Source organism: Pelodiscus sinensis, unplaced genomic scaffold (genome assembly GCF_049634645.1).
Source record: "Pelodiscus sinensis isolate JC-2024 unplaced genomic scaffold, ASM4963464v1 ctg135, whole genome shotgun sequence".
Classification (NCBI taxonomy): domain Eukaryota; kingdom Metazoa; phylum Chordata; order Testudines; family Trionychidae; genus Pelodiscus; species Pelodiscus sinensis.
The window spans coordinates 4280-19137 of record NW_027465998.1 but is presented as its reverse complement, the minus strand read 5'-3'; the positions used below and the strand labels follow the sequence as shown (position 1 = coordinate 19137).

At 72.8% G+C, this 14858-nt stretch overlaps 1 protein-coding gene across 1 annotated transcript in view; it reads left to right on the top strand.

The window, feature by feature from the left end:
* The window catches only part of LAT (linker for activation of T cells), a gene marked incomplete at its 5' end in the record, with an annotated part of 30373 nt that extends 15761 nt beyond the window's left edge, over positions 1–14612 (top strand). Inside the window, 8 exons of the mRNA XM_075917934.1 lie at positions 249–311; positions 607–668; positions 2442–2468; positions 2566–2629; positions 3490–3572; positions 3808–3861; positions 4013–4075; positions 14433–14612. Coding sequence (XP_075774049.1) covers positions 249–311; positions 607–668; positions 2442–2468; positions 2566–2629; positions 3490–3572; positions 3808–3861; positions 4013–4075; positions 14433–14491 — 475 coding nt within the window. The remainder of the gene's footprint in view (positions 1–248; positions 312–606; positions 669–2441; positions 2469–2565; positions 2630–3489; positions 3573–3807; positions 3862–4012; positions 4076–14432) is intronic.
* Between the last annotated feature and the right edge of the window lie 246 nt (positions 14613–14858).

Genomic DNA, 14858 nt, shown 5'->3' with positions numbered 1-14858 from the left:
CCACACTGCCCCCTGTGCCCCACGGGCTGCCCCCTGTGCCCCACACGCTGCCCCCCGCACTGCTCCCTGTGCCCCCCCTGTGCTGCCCCTGTCTCCTGCCCCCACGTGCTGCCCCCTGTGCCCCCATGCTGCTTCCCACCTCCTGTGCCCCCTTCTCCCTCAGGCTTCACCCCATCTCCCCTGCCCCCCGCTTTCTCTCCATGTCTCTGCCCCAGCGTCTGACTGCTGCTCTGCCCCTCTCTCCCCAGATCCTGCCAGGAACCAGATCAAACAGCAGCCGTGGGGCCAGCCGAGCAGTTCCTGTCCATCCCGTGAGTCTGCCTCCGGCCCTGCCCCCAGGCCTGTCCCCTCTGCGGGTGCCACTGCTCACGACACGCAGCCACATGGGTGCCCCCAGTCCCCAGGGCCCGGCTCCCCCCGCGCATGCAGCGATACCGAAGCCCCCGCCCCGCCAGCCGCCCCTCCTGCCCCCTAGCCAACAGCAGCTGGGGAAACTGAGGCACCACCTCGGGGGCGTGCTAGGCTGTGAGGGGCCATGCGAGCCCCGTGCTGCTGGGGAGAGCAGGTGCCTCTCTGCCCTCCCTGATCCTGCCCCCCCATTTCCAGGCGTTCCCCACAGATGCCCCAGAGCCGCCAGGTCTCCTCCTGCAGGACAGAGACCGACAATGGTGAGTGGGGGGGTGGCGATGTGCAGACAGAAACCCGCTGGATGGGTGGGGAGGAGGGGAGAGCGGGAGGTTGGGCGGATGGACAGAAGGGAGGATGGCGGATGGGAAGAGAGGGATGGATGGGGGGGGGTCGAGCCGACGGCAGAAGGGAGAAGGTGGGGGGGGGCAGACGGATGGAAGGGAGGATGGTGGGACAGGCAGGGGGGGATGGGCAGAGAGGGGGCAGGCAGATGGACAGAAGAGAGAATGGTGGACGGGTGGAGGGGGGTTGGGGGGGCAGACGGACGGACGGAAGGGAGGAGGGCGGATGGCTGGAGGGGGGACAGACGGACGGAAGGGAGGAGGGCGGATGGCTGGAGGGGGGACAGACGGACGGAAGGGAGGAGGGCAGATGGCTGGAGGGGGGGACAGACGGACGGAAGGGAGGAGGGCGGAGGGGTGGCTGGAGGGGGGACAGACGGACGGAAGGGCGGACAGCGGACGGCTGGAGGGGGGACAGACGGACGGAAGGGAGGAGGGCGGAGGGGTGGCTGGAGGGGGGACAGACGGACGGAAGGGCGGACAGCGGACGGCTGGAGGGGGACAGACGGACGGAAGGGAGGAGGGCGGAGGGTGGCTGGAGGGGGGACAGACGGACGGAAGGGAGGACGCTCGAGGGGGACAGACGGACGGAAGGGCGGACAGCGGATGGCTGGAGGGGGGACAGACGGACGGAAGGGAGGACGTGGAGGGGGACAGACGGACGGAAGGGAGGACGCTGGAGGGGGGACAGACGGACGGAAGGGAGGACGCTCGAGGGGGACAGACGGACGGAAGGGCGGACAGCGGATGGCTGGAGGGGGGACAGACGGACGGAAGGGAGGACGCTGGAGGGGGACAGACGGACGGAAGGGAGGACGCTCGAGGGGACAGACGGACGGAAGGGGCGGACAGCGGATGGCTGGAGGGGGACAGACGGACGGAAGGGAGGACGCTGGAGGGGGACAGACGGACGGAAGGGAGGACGCTCGAGGGGGACAGACGGACGGAAGGGCGGACAGCGGATGGCTGGAGGGGGACAGACGACGGAAGGGAGGACGCTGGAGGGGGACAGACGGACGGAAGGAGGACGCTCGAGGGGGACAGACGGACGGAAGGGCGGACAGCGGATGGCTGGAGGGGGGACAGACGGACGGAAGGGAGGACGCTGGAGGGGGGACAGACGGACGGAAGGGAGGACGCTGGAGGGGGACAGACGGACGGAAGGGAGGACGCTGGAGGGGGGACAGACGGACGGAAGGGAGGACGCTGGAGGGGGACAGACGGACGGAAGGGAGGACGCTGGAGGGGGGACAGACGGACGGAAGGGAGGACGCTGGAGGGGGGACAGACGGACGGAAGGGAGGACGCTGGAGGGGACAGACGGACGGAAGGGCGGACAGCGGATGGCTGGAGGGGGACAGACGGACGGAAGGGAGGACGCTGGAGGGGGACAGACGGACGGAAGGGAGGACGCTCGAGGGGGACAGACGGACCGGAAGGGCGGACAGCGGATGCTGGAGGGGGACAGACGGACGGAAGGGAGGACGCTGGAGGGGACAGACGGACGGAAGGGAGGACGCTGGAGGGGGACAGACGGACGGAAGGGAGGACGCTCGAGGGGGACAGACGGACGGAAGGGCGGACAGCGGATGGCTGGAGGGTGCTGGAGGGGGAGGGAAGCCGGGGGGGCGACAGGCAGCAGGGATCCAGGGCTCGCGGGCAGGGGGTCACTGACTCTGTCCCCTCCCCCAGAGAGCCTGCCGAGCTACGAGAACCAGGGTGAGTCGGGCCCTGGGCGCTGAACCCCGCAGCCGTTCAGGGGTGGGGGGGGGGGTGCAGCAGGCCCCCGTGCTAACCCCCCCATGTCTGGTTGCAGAGGGGCCCCGTGCGGGGGACGACGACGACGATTACAACAACGAACTCTACGCCACTGGCTACGTGTATGGGTCCCGGGGCCTGGGCGCCGTGGGGGGCTGGGCGCCGTGGGGGGCTGGGCCGTGGGGGGCTGGGCGCCGTGGGGGGCTGGGCCGTGGGGGGCTGGGCGCCGTGGGGGGCTGGGCCGTGGGGAGCTGGGCGCCATGGGGGGCTGGGCCGTGGGGGGCTGGGCGCCGTGGGGGGCTGGGCACCATGGGGGGCTGGGCCGTGGGGGGCTGGGCACCGTGGGGGGCTGGGCGCCGTGGGGCCTGGGCGCCGTGGGGGGCTGGGCGCCATGGGGGGCTGGGCCGTGGGGGGCTGGGCGCCATGGGGGGCTGGGCGCCGTGGGGGGCTGGGCCGTGGGGGATTCGAGGGCGCGTCGGGGTCCCCCGATCCCGCACCCCCGGAGCAGCCAGACCAGACTCCCCCAGCCAGTAGAACGGGGGTTCTTGCCCAGCACAGACGGGAGGAGGCTCCAGGAGTCGGGGCCAGGATGCCTCAGCCCCCTGGGGGTAGGGTAGGGGGTCCATCGCCCCCCCAGGCCCTCAGCTCTCAGCTTGGGCTGTTCCCTTCAGGTTTCCCAGCCAGCTACTGCCCCTGCCCCCGGCCCGGTGCCCGTCTCCCCTCCCTCCCTTTGTCTCCCCGGGGCAGAGCCTTGTTCCCTGCCCGTCTGGGCCAATGCGCATGTGGGTGGGTCCGTGGGGATCCCACAGCGCAGGGGACCCCGGGCACAGAGCAGACAGCCCCCCACTGCGCCACAGGGGGATGCGGGCCGGGCTGTGGGGAGAGGAGCGGGGGGCTGGGCCATGGGGTGGGGCCGTGGAAGGGGTCAGTGCTGGGGGAGGCGCAGAGCCAGGGGCCGGCCTGACGCCTCGGCTCCCCGCAGGGAGGTGCTTCCTGACAGCATGACGGAGCCGGCGGCGGAGCTGGTCACCTCCAGGACGGAGCTCCGGGACAGCGCGTCCTCGGGTGAGTGGGGGCCGGCCCGGGACAGTCCCTGAGCCCCGCGCGGATCCAGTCTCGGGCAGTCCCGCTGCACCAGCCTCCCTCTGCCCCCAGACCTGCGCCAGGGGCCACGGAGCGGGGGGGGTCCGGGCCCAGCCCCCCCGCAGCCAGGGGGTCACTGGCCGGCCCAGAGCCGGGCGATCCCGGGGGAGCCCCCGGCGTGGGGGGCAGTGCTGAGCGCTCGTCTTGCTCTCGGCAGTGGCGCCGGCAGACGATTACGAGAACGTGCCAGAGGCCCAGAGGCAGTCGCTGGGTGAGTGCGGGTCCCGTTCGTCCTGCAGCGGGGAGGGGAGAGATCCCGGTGCGTGGGGGGGTCAGGCGAGGGCCCCCCGGGCTCCCCGCCTGGGTCAGGCCCCCCAGACCCCTGCGCATGCCCTGTCTGACGCCCCCAATGGCTCCCACAGCCGACAGCTTGGAGTACATCAACATGCCCGAGTCCGGCTCCAGCCTGCCCGATGATCACTGCGGTGAGTGGGGGATACGGGGCGCTCTGGGGGTGGGTCCCCGGGGGTGTGACGGGGCGCTCTGGGGGTGGGTCCCCGGGGGTGTGACGGGGCGCTCTGGGGGTATGTCCCCGGGGGTGTGACGGGGCGCTCTGGGGGTGGGTCCCTCGGGGTGTGACGGGGCGCTCTGGGGGTATGTCCCCGGGGGTGTGATGGGGCGCTCTGGGGGTGGGTCCCCGGGGGTGTGACGGGGCGCTCTGGGGGTATGTCCCCGGGGGTGTGACGGGGCGCTCTGGGGGTGGGTCCCCGGGGGTGTGACGGGGCACTCTGGGGGTGGGTCCCCGGGGGTGTGACGGGGCACTCTGGGGGTGGGTTCCCGGGGGTGTGACGGGGCGCTCTGGGGGTGGGTCCCCGGGGGTGTGACGGGGCACTCTGGGGGTGGGTCCCTGGGGGTGTGACGGGGCGCTCTGGGGGTATGTCCCCGGGGGTGTGACGGGGCACTCTGGGGGTGGGTCCCCGGGGGTGTGACGGGGCACTCTGGGGGTATGTCCCCGGGGGTGTGACGGGGCGCTCTGGGGGTGGGTCCCCGGGGGTGTGACGGGGCGCTCTGCGGGTGCCCCGGGGGTGTGACGGGGTGCCCCGGGGGTGTGATGGGGCACTCTGGGGGTGAGTCCCCGGGGGTGTGACGGGGCGCTCTGAGGGTGCCTCGGGGGTGTGACGGGGTGCTCTGGGGGTATGTCCCCGGGGGTGTGACGGGGTGCTCTGAGGGTGCCACGGGGGTGTGACGGGGCGCTCTGGGGGTGGGTCCCCGGGGGTGTGACGGGGCGCTCTGGGGGTGGGTCCCCGGGCGTGTGACGGGGCACTCTGGGGGTGGGTCCCCGGGGGTGTGACGGGGCGCTCTGGGGGTGGGTCCCCGGGGGTGTGATGGGGCGCTCTGGGGGTGGGTCCCCGGGTGTGTGACGGGGCACTCTGGGGGTGGGTCCCCGGGGGTGTGACGGGGCGCTCTGCGGGTGCCCCGGGGGTGTGACGGGGTGCCCTGAGGGTGCCGCGGGGGTGTGATGGGGCACTCTGGGGGTGAGTCCCCGGGGGTGTGACGGGGCGCTCTGAGGGTGCCTCGGGGGTGTGACGGGGCGCTCTGGGGGTATGTCCCCGGGGGTGTGACGGGGTGCTCTGAGGGTGCCGCGGGGGTGTGACGGGGCGCTCTGGGGGTGGGTCCCCGGGGGTGTGACGGGGCGCTCTGGGGATACCGTGGGGGTGTGACGGGGCGCTCTGGGGGTGAGTCCCCGGGGGTGTGATGGGGCGCTCTGGGGGTATGTCCCCGGGGGTGTGACGGGGCACTCTGGGGGTGAGTCCCCGTGGGTGTGACGGGGCACTCTGGGGGTGCCCCAGGGGTGTGACGGGGCGCTCTGGGGATGCCGCGGGGGTGTCATGGGGTGCTCTGGGGGTGAATCCCCGGGCGTGTGTGTGACGGCGCGTTGGGGGTTCCCCGTCTCCTGCACCCCGAAATGGCACAAACAGACTGCACCAGCCGGTGGAATAGAGGAAGTTTATTGCCTCTCCAGGATACAGCACAGCACAGATGGAATCTGGTTACAGGAACTGGGCTAGGATGCCTCAGGCCCCCTTGAGATGGGGGAGACTGGGCCCCTAAACTCCAGCCCCTTCTCCTAGGCTCCCCTCCATGCTCTCCCACAGTAATTAACTAAATTCCCTTGCAGCCCTGCCCCCGCAGCCAGGGCAGCATCCACCTTCCTTTGTTCCTCTCCATGGGGGTGTCTGGCCACTGGTTCAACAAGTTTGGCATTACCTTGGCCTAGCCAGGTTTTCCCTGCTGGGTCTTGCTCCAGACAGCAGGGGTCACCACAGCCCAGCAAGTACCCCCACTACGTCACAGTGTGACAGGGCGCTCTGGGGGCGAGTCCCCAGGGGTGTGATGGGGCGCTCTGGGGTTGCCCCGGGGACGTGATGGGGTGCTCTGGGGTATGTCCCTGGGGGTGTGACAGGGTGCTCTGGGGGTGAATCCCCGGGGGTGTATCCCCGGGGGTGTGACGGGGCGCTCTGGGGGTAAATCCCCGGGGGTGTGACGGGGCGCTCTGGGGTTGCCCCGGGGGTGTGACGGGGCGCTCTGGGGGGGGTCCCTGGGGGTGTCAAGGGGCGCTCTGGGGGTGCCGTGGGGGTGTGACGGGGGTGCTCTGGGGGGACCCGGGGGTGTGATGGGACGCTCTGGGGGTGCCGCGGGGGTGTGACGGGGCACTCTGGGGTATGTCCCTGGGGGTGTGACGGGGCGCTCTGGGGGTGAATCCCCGGGGGTGTGACGGGGCACTCTGGGGTTGCCCCGGGGGTGTGACGGGGCACTCTGGGGTATGTCCCTGGGGGTGTGACTGGGCGCTCTGGGGTATGTCCCCGGGGATGTGACGGGGCGCTCTGGGGGTGGGTCCCCGGGGGTGTGATGGGGCGCTCTGGGGGTGGGTCCCCGGGGGTGTGACGGGGCGCTCTGGGGGTGAATCCCCGGGGGTGTGACGGGGCGCTCTGGGGGTGAGTCCCCGGGGGTGTGACGGGGCGCTCTGGGGGTGAGTCCCCGGGGGTGTGACGGGGCGCTCTGGGGTATGTCCCTGGGGGGTGTGACGGGGCGCTCTGGGGTATGTCCCTGGGGGTGTGACGGGGCACTCTGGGGTATGTCCCTGGGGGTGTGACTGGGCGCTCTGGGGTATGTCCCCGGGGGTGTGACGGGGCGCTCTGGGGGTGGGTCCCCGGGGGTGTGACGGGGCGCTCTGGGGGTGAATCCCCGGGGGTGTGACGGGGCGCTCTGGGGTATGTCCCTGGGGGTGTGACGGGGCGCTCTGGGGTATGTCCCCGGGGGTGTGACAGGGCGCTCTGGGGGTGGGTCCCCGGGGGTGTGACAGGGCGCTCTGGGGGTGGGTCCCCGGGGGTGTGATGGGGCGCTCTGGGGGTGCTGTGGGGTGTGTGGAGTGTGCGGGAATCACCAGTTCCTGTCCCCACCCGCAGCCTGAGGGGACTCTCAGGCGGCAGGTAGGGTGGTCGGGTCCCAGGGACCGGGGCCAGCGCGGGATCCGTGTGAGCTCGGGGACCGGGACCCTCATTCCTCTGGGGGAGGGGCTCACGCGCCCTGAACCCCCCTTCCCGCTCCCAGCCTCCTCTCTCATCCCAGCCCGGCCAAGACTGACCCTCCCCCCAGCCCCCCGGCCTGGGGCCAACCCGCCTGCCCGTTGGGTCTCTTCCGGGCCAGGAGCCGGTGTGTCCTGTCTGGCCCCCAGGTGTCTGGGGTGAGTCGTGCTCCAGACGGGGCTGTACCTGCTGGACACAAGCCCCCCTGCGTCCCAGAGGGACCCAAGCGGGCTCCCTCCGCCTGGGGAAGTTCAGGAGCCGCTCCTGGCGCTGGGCTGCTGCACGGCTGGGAGGGGCCGGCGCGGGCCCACTCGGCAGTCGGACCAGCCCCATCACTGCCCTTGGGCTCTGGCCGGGCCCATGAGCCCAGCGAGTCTTTCCCGGGAAGCCAGGACGTTCCCTGCCTCCGACGCTCCATCCGGGGAGGCCTCCCCCTCCCACAACTCTCTCAGCAAGCCCAGGGGGTCCTCTGGCTCAGTCGGGGAGAGCCTGGCAGACCCTCGGGGCGCCTCCCTGTGCAGACAGCAGGGGGGCAGGGACTCGGCCCAGTCCTGCGGGTGCCGGTGCATAAAGGCCTCCAGCATCTGCACCAGGGTCCCCTGGCACCGCCCCGCTGGGCCGGGCGCCGTACGCTGGGGTCCAGGTGAGCCAGGCCCCGTGCGTCTCCCACAGGCACCGGAGTGGGGCCGACATGAGGGGGGATCCCTGGTCCGACTGGGGGGCAGACTGCTGGGCCCTCCCGCCTGGCACCCTCCGTAGGCGCTTCCCCCAGTTGCACGGTTCAGATGGGTCTCTCCGGGACCGGCTGGCTGCAGACTCATCGGCCTGCTCCCCCGCGCGTGGGGTCCTTGCGGCTCCCGGTCCTTGAGCCACGGCCTCAGCGCGGGCACGTGTCAGAGAGCCGTTTGTGCCGGCTGTGTGACCCAGGGCAGGACCCCCACTGGCACGGCCCCTTCCTAGGAGCCCCCCTCCCCACGGCCCCTTCCCGGGGGCCCCCTCCTGACGGCCCCCTTCCCGGGGGCCCCCCTCCCCCCGACGGCCCCTTCCCGGGGGCCCCCTCCTGACGGCCCCTTCCCGACGGCCCCCCTCCCGACGGCCCCTTCCCGGGGGCCCCCTCCTGACGGCCCCTTCCCGACGGCCCCCCTCCCGACGGCCCCTTCCCGGGGGCCCCCCTCCTGACGGCCCCCCTCCCGACGGCCCCTTCCCGGGGGCCCCCCCTCCCCCCGACGGCCCCTTCCCGGGGGCCCCCCCCGACGGCCCCTTCCCGGGGGCCCCCTCCTGACAGCCCCTTCCCGGGGCCCCCCTCCCGATGGCCCCTTCCCGGGGGCCCCCCTCCCGATGGCCCCTTCCCGGGGGCCCCCCTCCCCCCGACGGCCCCTTCCCGACGGCCCCCCTCCCGACGGCCCCTTCCCGGGGGCCCCCTCCTGACGGCCCCTTCCCGACGGCCCCCCTCCCGACGGCCCCTTCCCGGGGGCCCCCCTCCCCCCGACGGCCCCTTCCCGGGGGCCCCCCGCCGTCCCTCCGACGGCCCCTTCCCGGGGGCCCCCTCCTGACAGCCCCTTCCCGGGGGCCCCCTCCTGACGGCCCCTTCCCGGGGGCCCCCCTCCCGATGGCCCCTTCCCGGGGGCCCCCTCCTGACGGCCCCTTCCCGACGGCCCCCCTCCCGACGGCCCCTTCCCGGGGGCCCCCCTCCCCCCGACGGCCCCTTCCCGGGGGCCCCCCCCGACGGCCCCTTCCCGGGAGCCCCCCTCCCGACGGCCCCTTCCCGGGGGCCCCCCCCGACGGCCCCTTCCCGGGGGCCCCCCTCCCGACGGCCTCTTCCCAGGGGCCCCCCTCCCCCCGACGGCCCCTTCCCGGGGGCCCCCCCGACGGCCCCTTCCCGGGGGCCACTCCAGTGAGGCGACCCTCTCCTGGGGGGCCCTCTCCCCTGGGGGGTCCACCCCTCCGCCTCCGGGACGGCGCCTCTCAGGGCCTCCAGCCGCCTCCTCCGCCGTGAGCCCCTTGGGGGGGTCCCCTCCCTCTGGACCCCAGGGCCTCCCCTCCCAGAGGGAACAGCCCAGCCCTGCTCCCCAGCCCAGAGCGACCCCCCGCAGCACCCACAGGAGGGGCTATGGGGCTGGGAACCCAGCCCAGGTCTCCCGGCCTGTGGGCCTGTTCCCCAGCCCAGAGCGACCCCCCGCAGCACCCACAGGAGGGGCTATGGGGCTGGGAACCCAGCCCAGGTCTCTCGGCCTGTGGGCCTGGCCCCCAGCCCAGAGCGACCCCCCCGCAGCACCCACAGGAGGGGCTATGGGGCTGGGAACCCCGCCCAGGTCTCCCGGCCTGTGGGCCTGGCCCCCAGCCCAGAGCGACCCCCCCGCAGCACCCACAGGAGGGGCTATGGGGCTGGGAACCCCGCCCAGGTCTCCCGGCCTGTGGGCCTGGCCCCCAGCCCAGAGCGACCCCCCGCAGCACCCACAGGAGGGGCTATGGGGCTGGGAACCCAGCCCAGGTCTCCCGGCCTGTGGGCCTGCTCCCCAGCCCAGAGCGACCCCCCGCAGCACCCACAGGAGGGGCTATGGGGCTGGGAACCCAGCCCAGGTCTCCCGGCCTGTGGGCCTGGCCCCCAGCCCAGAGCGACCCCCCGCAGCACCCACAGGAGGGGCTATGGGGCTGGGAACCCCGCCAGGTCTCCCGGCCTGTGGGCCTGGCCCCCCAGCCCAGAGCGACCCCCCCGCAGCACCCACAGGAGGGGCTATGGGGCTGGGAACCCAGCCCAGGTCTCCCGGCCTGTGGGCCTGCTCCCCAGCCCAGAGCGACCCCCCGCAGCACCCACAGGAGGGGCTATGGGGCTGGGAACCCAGCCCAGGTCTCCCGGCCTGTGGGCCTGGCCCCCAGCCCACAGCGACCCCCCGCAGCACCCACAGGAGGGGCTATGGGGCTGGGAACCCAGCCCAGGTCTCCCGGCCTGTGGGCCTGGCCCCCAGCCCAGAGCGACCCCCCGCAGCACCCACAGGAGGGGCTATGGGGCTGGGAACCCAGCCCAGGTCTCCCGGCCTGTGGGCCTGGCCCCCAGCCCCGCAGAGTGAGTCTGCCCTGCAGCCGGGGGGCTCTGCCTGCTCTGCCCCCTGCCCAGATCCGCAGCCCCTCCCCGCCCAGTGTCTTCTGTCCAGTAACCAGGGTCGCCTGAGCCCCCCTCCTGCGCCCCCCGCCCAACGTTCTCCCCTCCTGGGACCAGCTGGGCCGGTCGCTGGGGTCCCCTCTGCAGCCCCCGGAACCGGCCGGTGTCCTCTGCGTGGGGCCGGGCCACCGGGCACCAGGCACCAGGCAGCAGTCGCTGGGCCGGTCTCTGAGACAGCGAACTCCCCTCCCCCTTGTCATATAAAACCAGGAACATCCCAGGGCACTGAGCGCCCCCCTGCATGCAGCCGCCCCCAAAGCTCCCTCGTCCGCACACCGTCCGGGATCATCAGCATAAGCAGGTCCCCTGCGGTCTGGGCCCAGCCCCGCACACCCGCTTGCGGCAGGACTGCGCCCGGCGGGAGGCCAGGTCTGCACGGGGCCCTTCCGCACCCCCCGGAACGTCTTCCTTACGTCTCGGGGGCAGCCCCAACTTGTGCAGCAGGGCCTGTCGGACCCTTCCTAGCCCCCGGCTGCAGCTCCAGCTGGCCGAGCCCCCTGCGGCCTCCTGATCCAGCAAGGGGGGAGCTGCCGGAGCCAGTCGGCTGGGGGACCTGGTGCCGCTCGCAGGCTCGCTCAGAGGAGCTAAGGAACCCGTCCGAGTCCCCCACGGCCTTACACTGGGGCAGCAGGAACCTCTTAACGTGACCTGCTGTCCCGGGACCCCGGGGCACCTCCCCACTCACCGCAGCTGGGCCTCTCGGCTTCCCCGCTCTGCCGTGGGCCCTCGCGCTGCCGCTGCCTCTCTCCGTCCTGGTGCTGCTCCCTACGATCCTCCAATTCCTTTAGCCACAGCTCCATCTCCAGCCTTCCCTGCTCTGCCGTGGGCCTCGCGCTGCCTCTGCCTCTCTCCGTCCTGGTGCTGCTCCCTACGATCCTCCAGTTCCTTTAGCCACAGCTCCATCTCCAGCCTTCCCCGCTCTGCCGTGGGCCCTCGCGCTACCTCTGCCTCTCTCCGTCCTGGTGCTGCTCCCTACGATCCTCCAATTCCTTTAGCCACAGCTCCATCTCCAGCCTTCCCCGCTCTGCCGTGGGCCCTCGCGCTGCCTCTGCCTCTCTCCGTCCGGGTGCTGCTCCCTACGATCCTCCAATTCCTTTAGCCACAGCTCCATCTCCAGCCTTCCCCGCTCTGCCGTGGGCCCTCGCGCTGCCGCTGCCTCTCTCCGTCCGGGTGCTGCTCCCTACGATCCTCCAATTCCTTTAGCCACAGCTCCATCTCCAGCCTTCCCCGCTCTGCCGTGGGCCCTCGCGCTACCTCTGCCTCTCTCCGTCCTGGTGCTGCTCCCTACGATCCTCCAATTCCTTTAGCCACAGCTCCATCTCCAGCCTTCCCCGCTCTGCCGTGGGCCCTCGCGCTGCCGCTGCCTCTCTCCGTCCGGGTGCTGCTCCCTACGATCCTCCAATTCCTTTAGCCACAGCTCCATCTCCAGCCTTCCCCGCTCTGCCGTGGGCCCTCGCGCTACCTCTGCCTCTCTCCGTCCTGGTGCTGCTCCCTACGATCCTCCAATTCCTTTAGCCACAGCTCCATCTCCAGCCTTCCCCGCTCTGCCGTGGGCCCTCGCGCTGCCTCTGCCTCTCTCCGTCCGGGTGGTGCTGCTCCCTACGATCCTCCAATTCCTTTAGCCACAGCTCCATCTCCAGCCTTCCCCCGCTCTGCCGTGGGCCCTCGCGCTGCCTCTGCCTCTCTCCGTCCGGGTGCTGCTCCCTACGATCCTCCAATTCCTTTAGCCACAGCTCCATCTCCAGCCTTCCCCGCTCTGCCGTGGGCCCTCGCGCTGCCGCTGCCTCTCTCCGTCCTCCTGCTCCTTCTCCCAGTCCTGCTGCTCCTTCTCTTGTGCCTCCGATTCCCTTAGCCATAGCTCGATCTCCAGCCACCACAGATCTGCCAAGGGGGAACGTGCCTGGGCTGAACCGCTGCTGGCGGAGCACGGCCAGGTGGCACCGCGTCTGTCTGGCAGGCTCCAGCCCCCTCTGTCTGAGGGCCTGAGACGCTCCCGGGGGGGGTCAGGCTGCTCCCCGCCGGGACAGGATCCAGGGCCCCGGAACGATCATTCTCTTCCAGCCGGGCGATCAGCTGGGCCTTGCTCAGTCTCCCCACGGGCAGGCCCCTCACAGCGTCTGCCTTGAGGAGTCGGGTGTCGGCCATCGCCCCGCCGGTCCCCGGGGTGCAGACTCCCGGCCGATGCTGCAGCGCCCGCGACGCCCAGGAAGATCCCCTCAGTGGGCCAGGCTCCTCGAGCGCCAGTTTCCCCGGGTTCCACCGTAGCCCCCTCCGCCTTCTGGTGCCACGTCCCACGGTCCTGGGGGGCACTGCTTCCCCACAGCCACTCTCGGGTTAAGCTGCCTGCCCTCTGCTTCCTGGAACCACTTCCCCTGGCCTCCAGCGCCTGGCTCTTGCAAGCCCCCTTCCTTACTGCCGGGTGCTCCGTCCTCGGGGTGCAGCCCATCCCACCGCTGCCACCGCTGTGACAACGCGTCGGGGTCCCTGGTCCTGCACCCCACCTGCAGCTGGAGGGGACTCTCAGGCGGCAGGTAGAACGGAAGGGTCGTCGGGTCCCAGGGACACGGGGCAGCACGGGATCCGTGTGAGCTCGGGGACCGGGACCCTCATTCCTCTGGGGGGAGGGGACCCAGCCCTTCCCCCTCCCCTTTTCCTGCTCTCTCTCTCACTGGCCCCCAGCCTGGGGCAGCCCCGCCTCGGCCGTATCTTCTGTGCCTGGTACGCAGGTGCGAGGCCAAATCCAGTCCTGCTCCACACAGGGCCCAGCACAGCAACGTGACCCTCCCTAGCTCTCAGTGTGCGTGTGCCTCAGTTTCCCTGGCACGACAGCCTCTGGGAGCAGGAGGGGGAGGCTGGGCAGGACTCTGGGGGTGTGACAGCAGGTCACACCTGGCGCTTGGAGCGGGACAAGGCCGGAGGCGGGCGGCCTGGGGCTGTGGGTTAGTGTTTGCACTGGCTGGGGGAGCAGGGAGCTGAGCTGGGCTGGGGGGCAGGAGCCTTGGCTCTGAGACCCCCCTGTCCCCGGGCTGGGCTGGGCTGGGGGGCAGAGCCCTGGCTCTGAGACCCCCCCCGTCCCCGGGCTGGGCTGGGCTGGGGGGCAGGAGCCCTGGCTCTGAGACCCCCCCCCCTGTCCCCGGGCTGGGCTGGGGGAGCAGGGAGCTGAGCTGGGCTGGGGGGCAGGAGCCTTGGCTCTGAGACCCCCCCTGTCCCCGGGCTGGGCTGGGCTGGGCTGGGGGGCAGGAGCCCTGGCTCTGAGACCCCCCCCCTGTCCCCGGGCTGGGCTGGGCTGGGGGGCAGGAGCCCTGGCTCTGAGACCCCCCCCCTGTCCCCGGGCTGGGCTGGGCTGGGGGGCAGGAGCCCTGGCTCTGAGACCCCCCCTGTCCCCGGGCTGGGCTGGGCTGGGGGGCAGGAGCCCTGGCTCTGAGACCCCCCCCCTGTCCCCCGGGCTGGGCTGGGCTGGGGGGGCAGGAGCCCTGGCTCTGAGACCCCCCCCCTGTCCCCGGGCTGGGCTGGGCTGGGGGGCAGGAGCCCTGGCTCTGAGACCCCCCCCGTCCCCGGGCTGGGCTGGGCTGGGGGGCAGGAGCCCTGGCTCTGAGACCCCCCCCGTCCCCGGGCTGGGCTGGGGGGCAGGAGCCCTGGCTCTGAGACCCCCCCCGTCCCCGGGCTGGGCTGGGCCGGCTGCTCCTGGCTCCTGTAACACGTCTGGGCCCGTGGGACCCAACAAACCTTCTCTTCTAGCTGCCGCCTGAGAGTCCCCTCAGATTGCAGGTGGGGGGGCAGGACCCAGGGGCCCCCACAGCCCATGACAAACCCCCACAGGCCTGGTCTCTCCAGATGGGGCCCGAGGCGGCCCCAGGCCCGGGTCTCAGGAGCCAGCCCAGCAGGTCCCTTGCGCAGGCCCGTGGCCCTGGGGTGGCCGGCAGCGTCCCCCGGGCCCCCCGGAAGGAAGGGGGAGTTCGCTCAGCGCGCTGGCCCACGGGCGCCTGCAGGGGGAGAGGCGGGAGGGGGCCCGGGGCGCTGGGCCGTGGGGGGCCCCTGGGCAGGGCCAGGGCTCTGGGGAGGCTCCTCTGACCCCCCCCCCGGCTCTTCCCGCAGGCTCCAGCAACCGGGAGAGCGAGGACGACTGTCCGGACTACGAGAACCTGCACCGCTGAGTGCGAGGTATTGACCCCCCCGCCAGGCCCTTCCCCTGGTCCCCGCCCCTGGCCCCGCCCCCTGTCTCTGGCTCCTCCCCTGGCCCCCGCCCCCTGTCTCTGGCTCCTCCCCTGGCCCCCTCCCCTGGACCCCGCCCCCTGTCTCTGGCTCCTCCCCTGGCCCCCGCCCCCTGTCTCTGGCTCCTCCCCTGGCCCCCACCCCCTGTCTCTGGCTCCTCCCCTGGCCCCGCCCCCTGTCTCTGGCTCCTCCCCTGGCCCCCACCCCCTGTCTCTGCTCCTCCCCTGGCCCCGCCCCCTGTCTCTGGCTCCTCCCCTGGCCCCCACCCCCTGTCTCTGGCTCCTCCCCTGGCCCCTGCCCCCTGTCTCT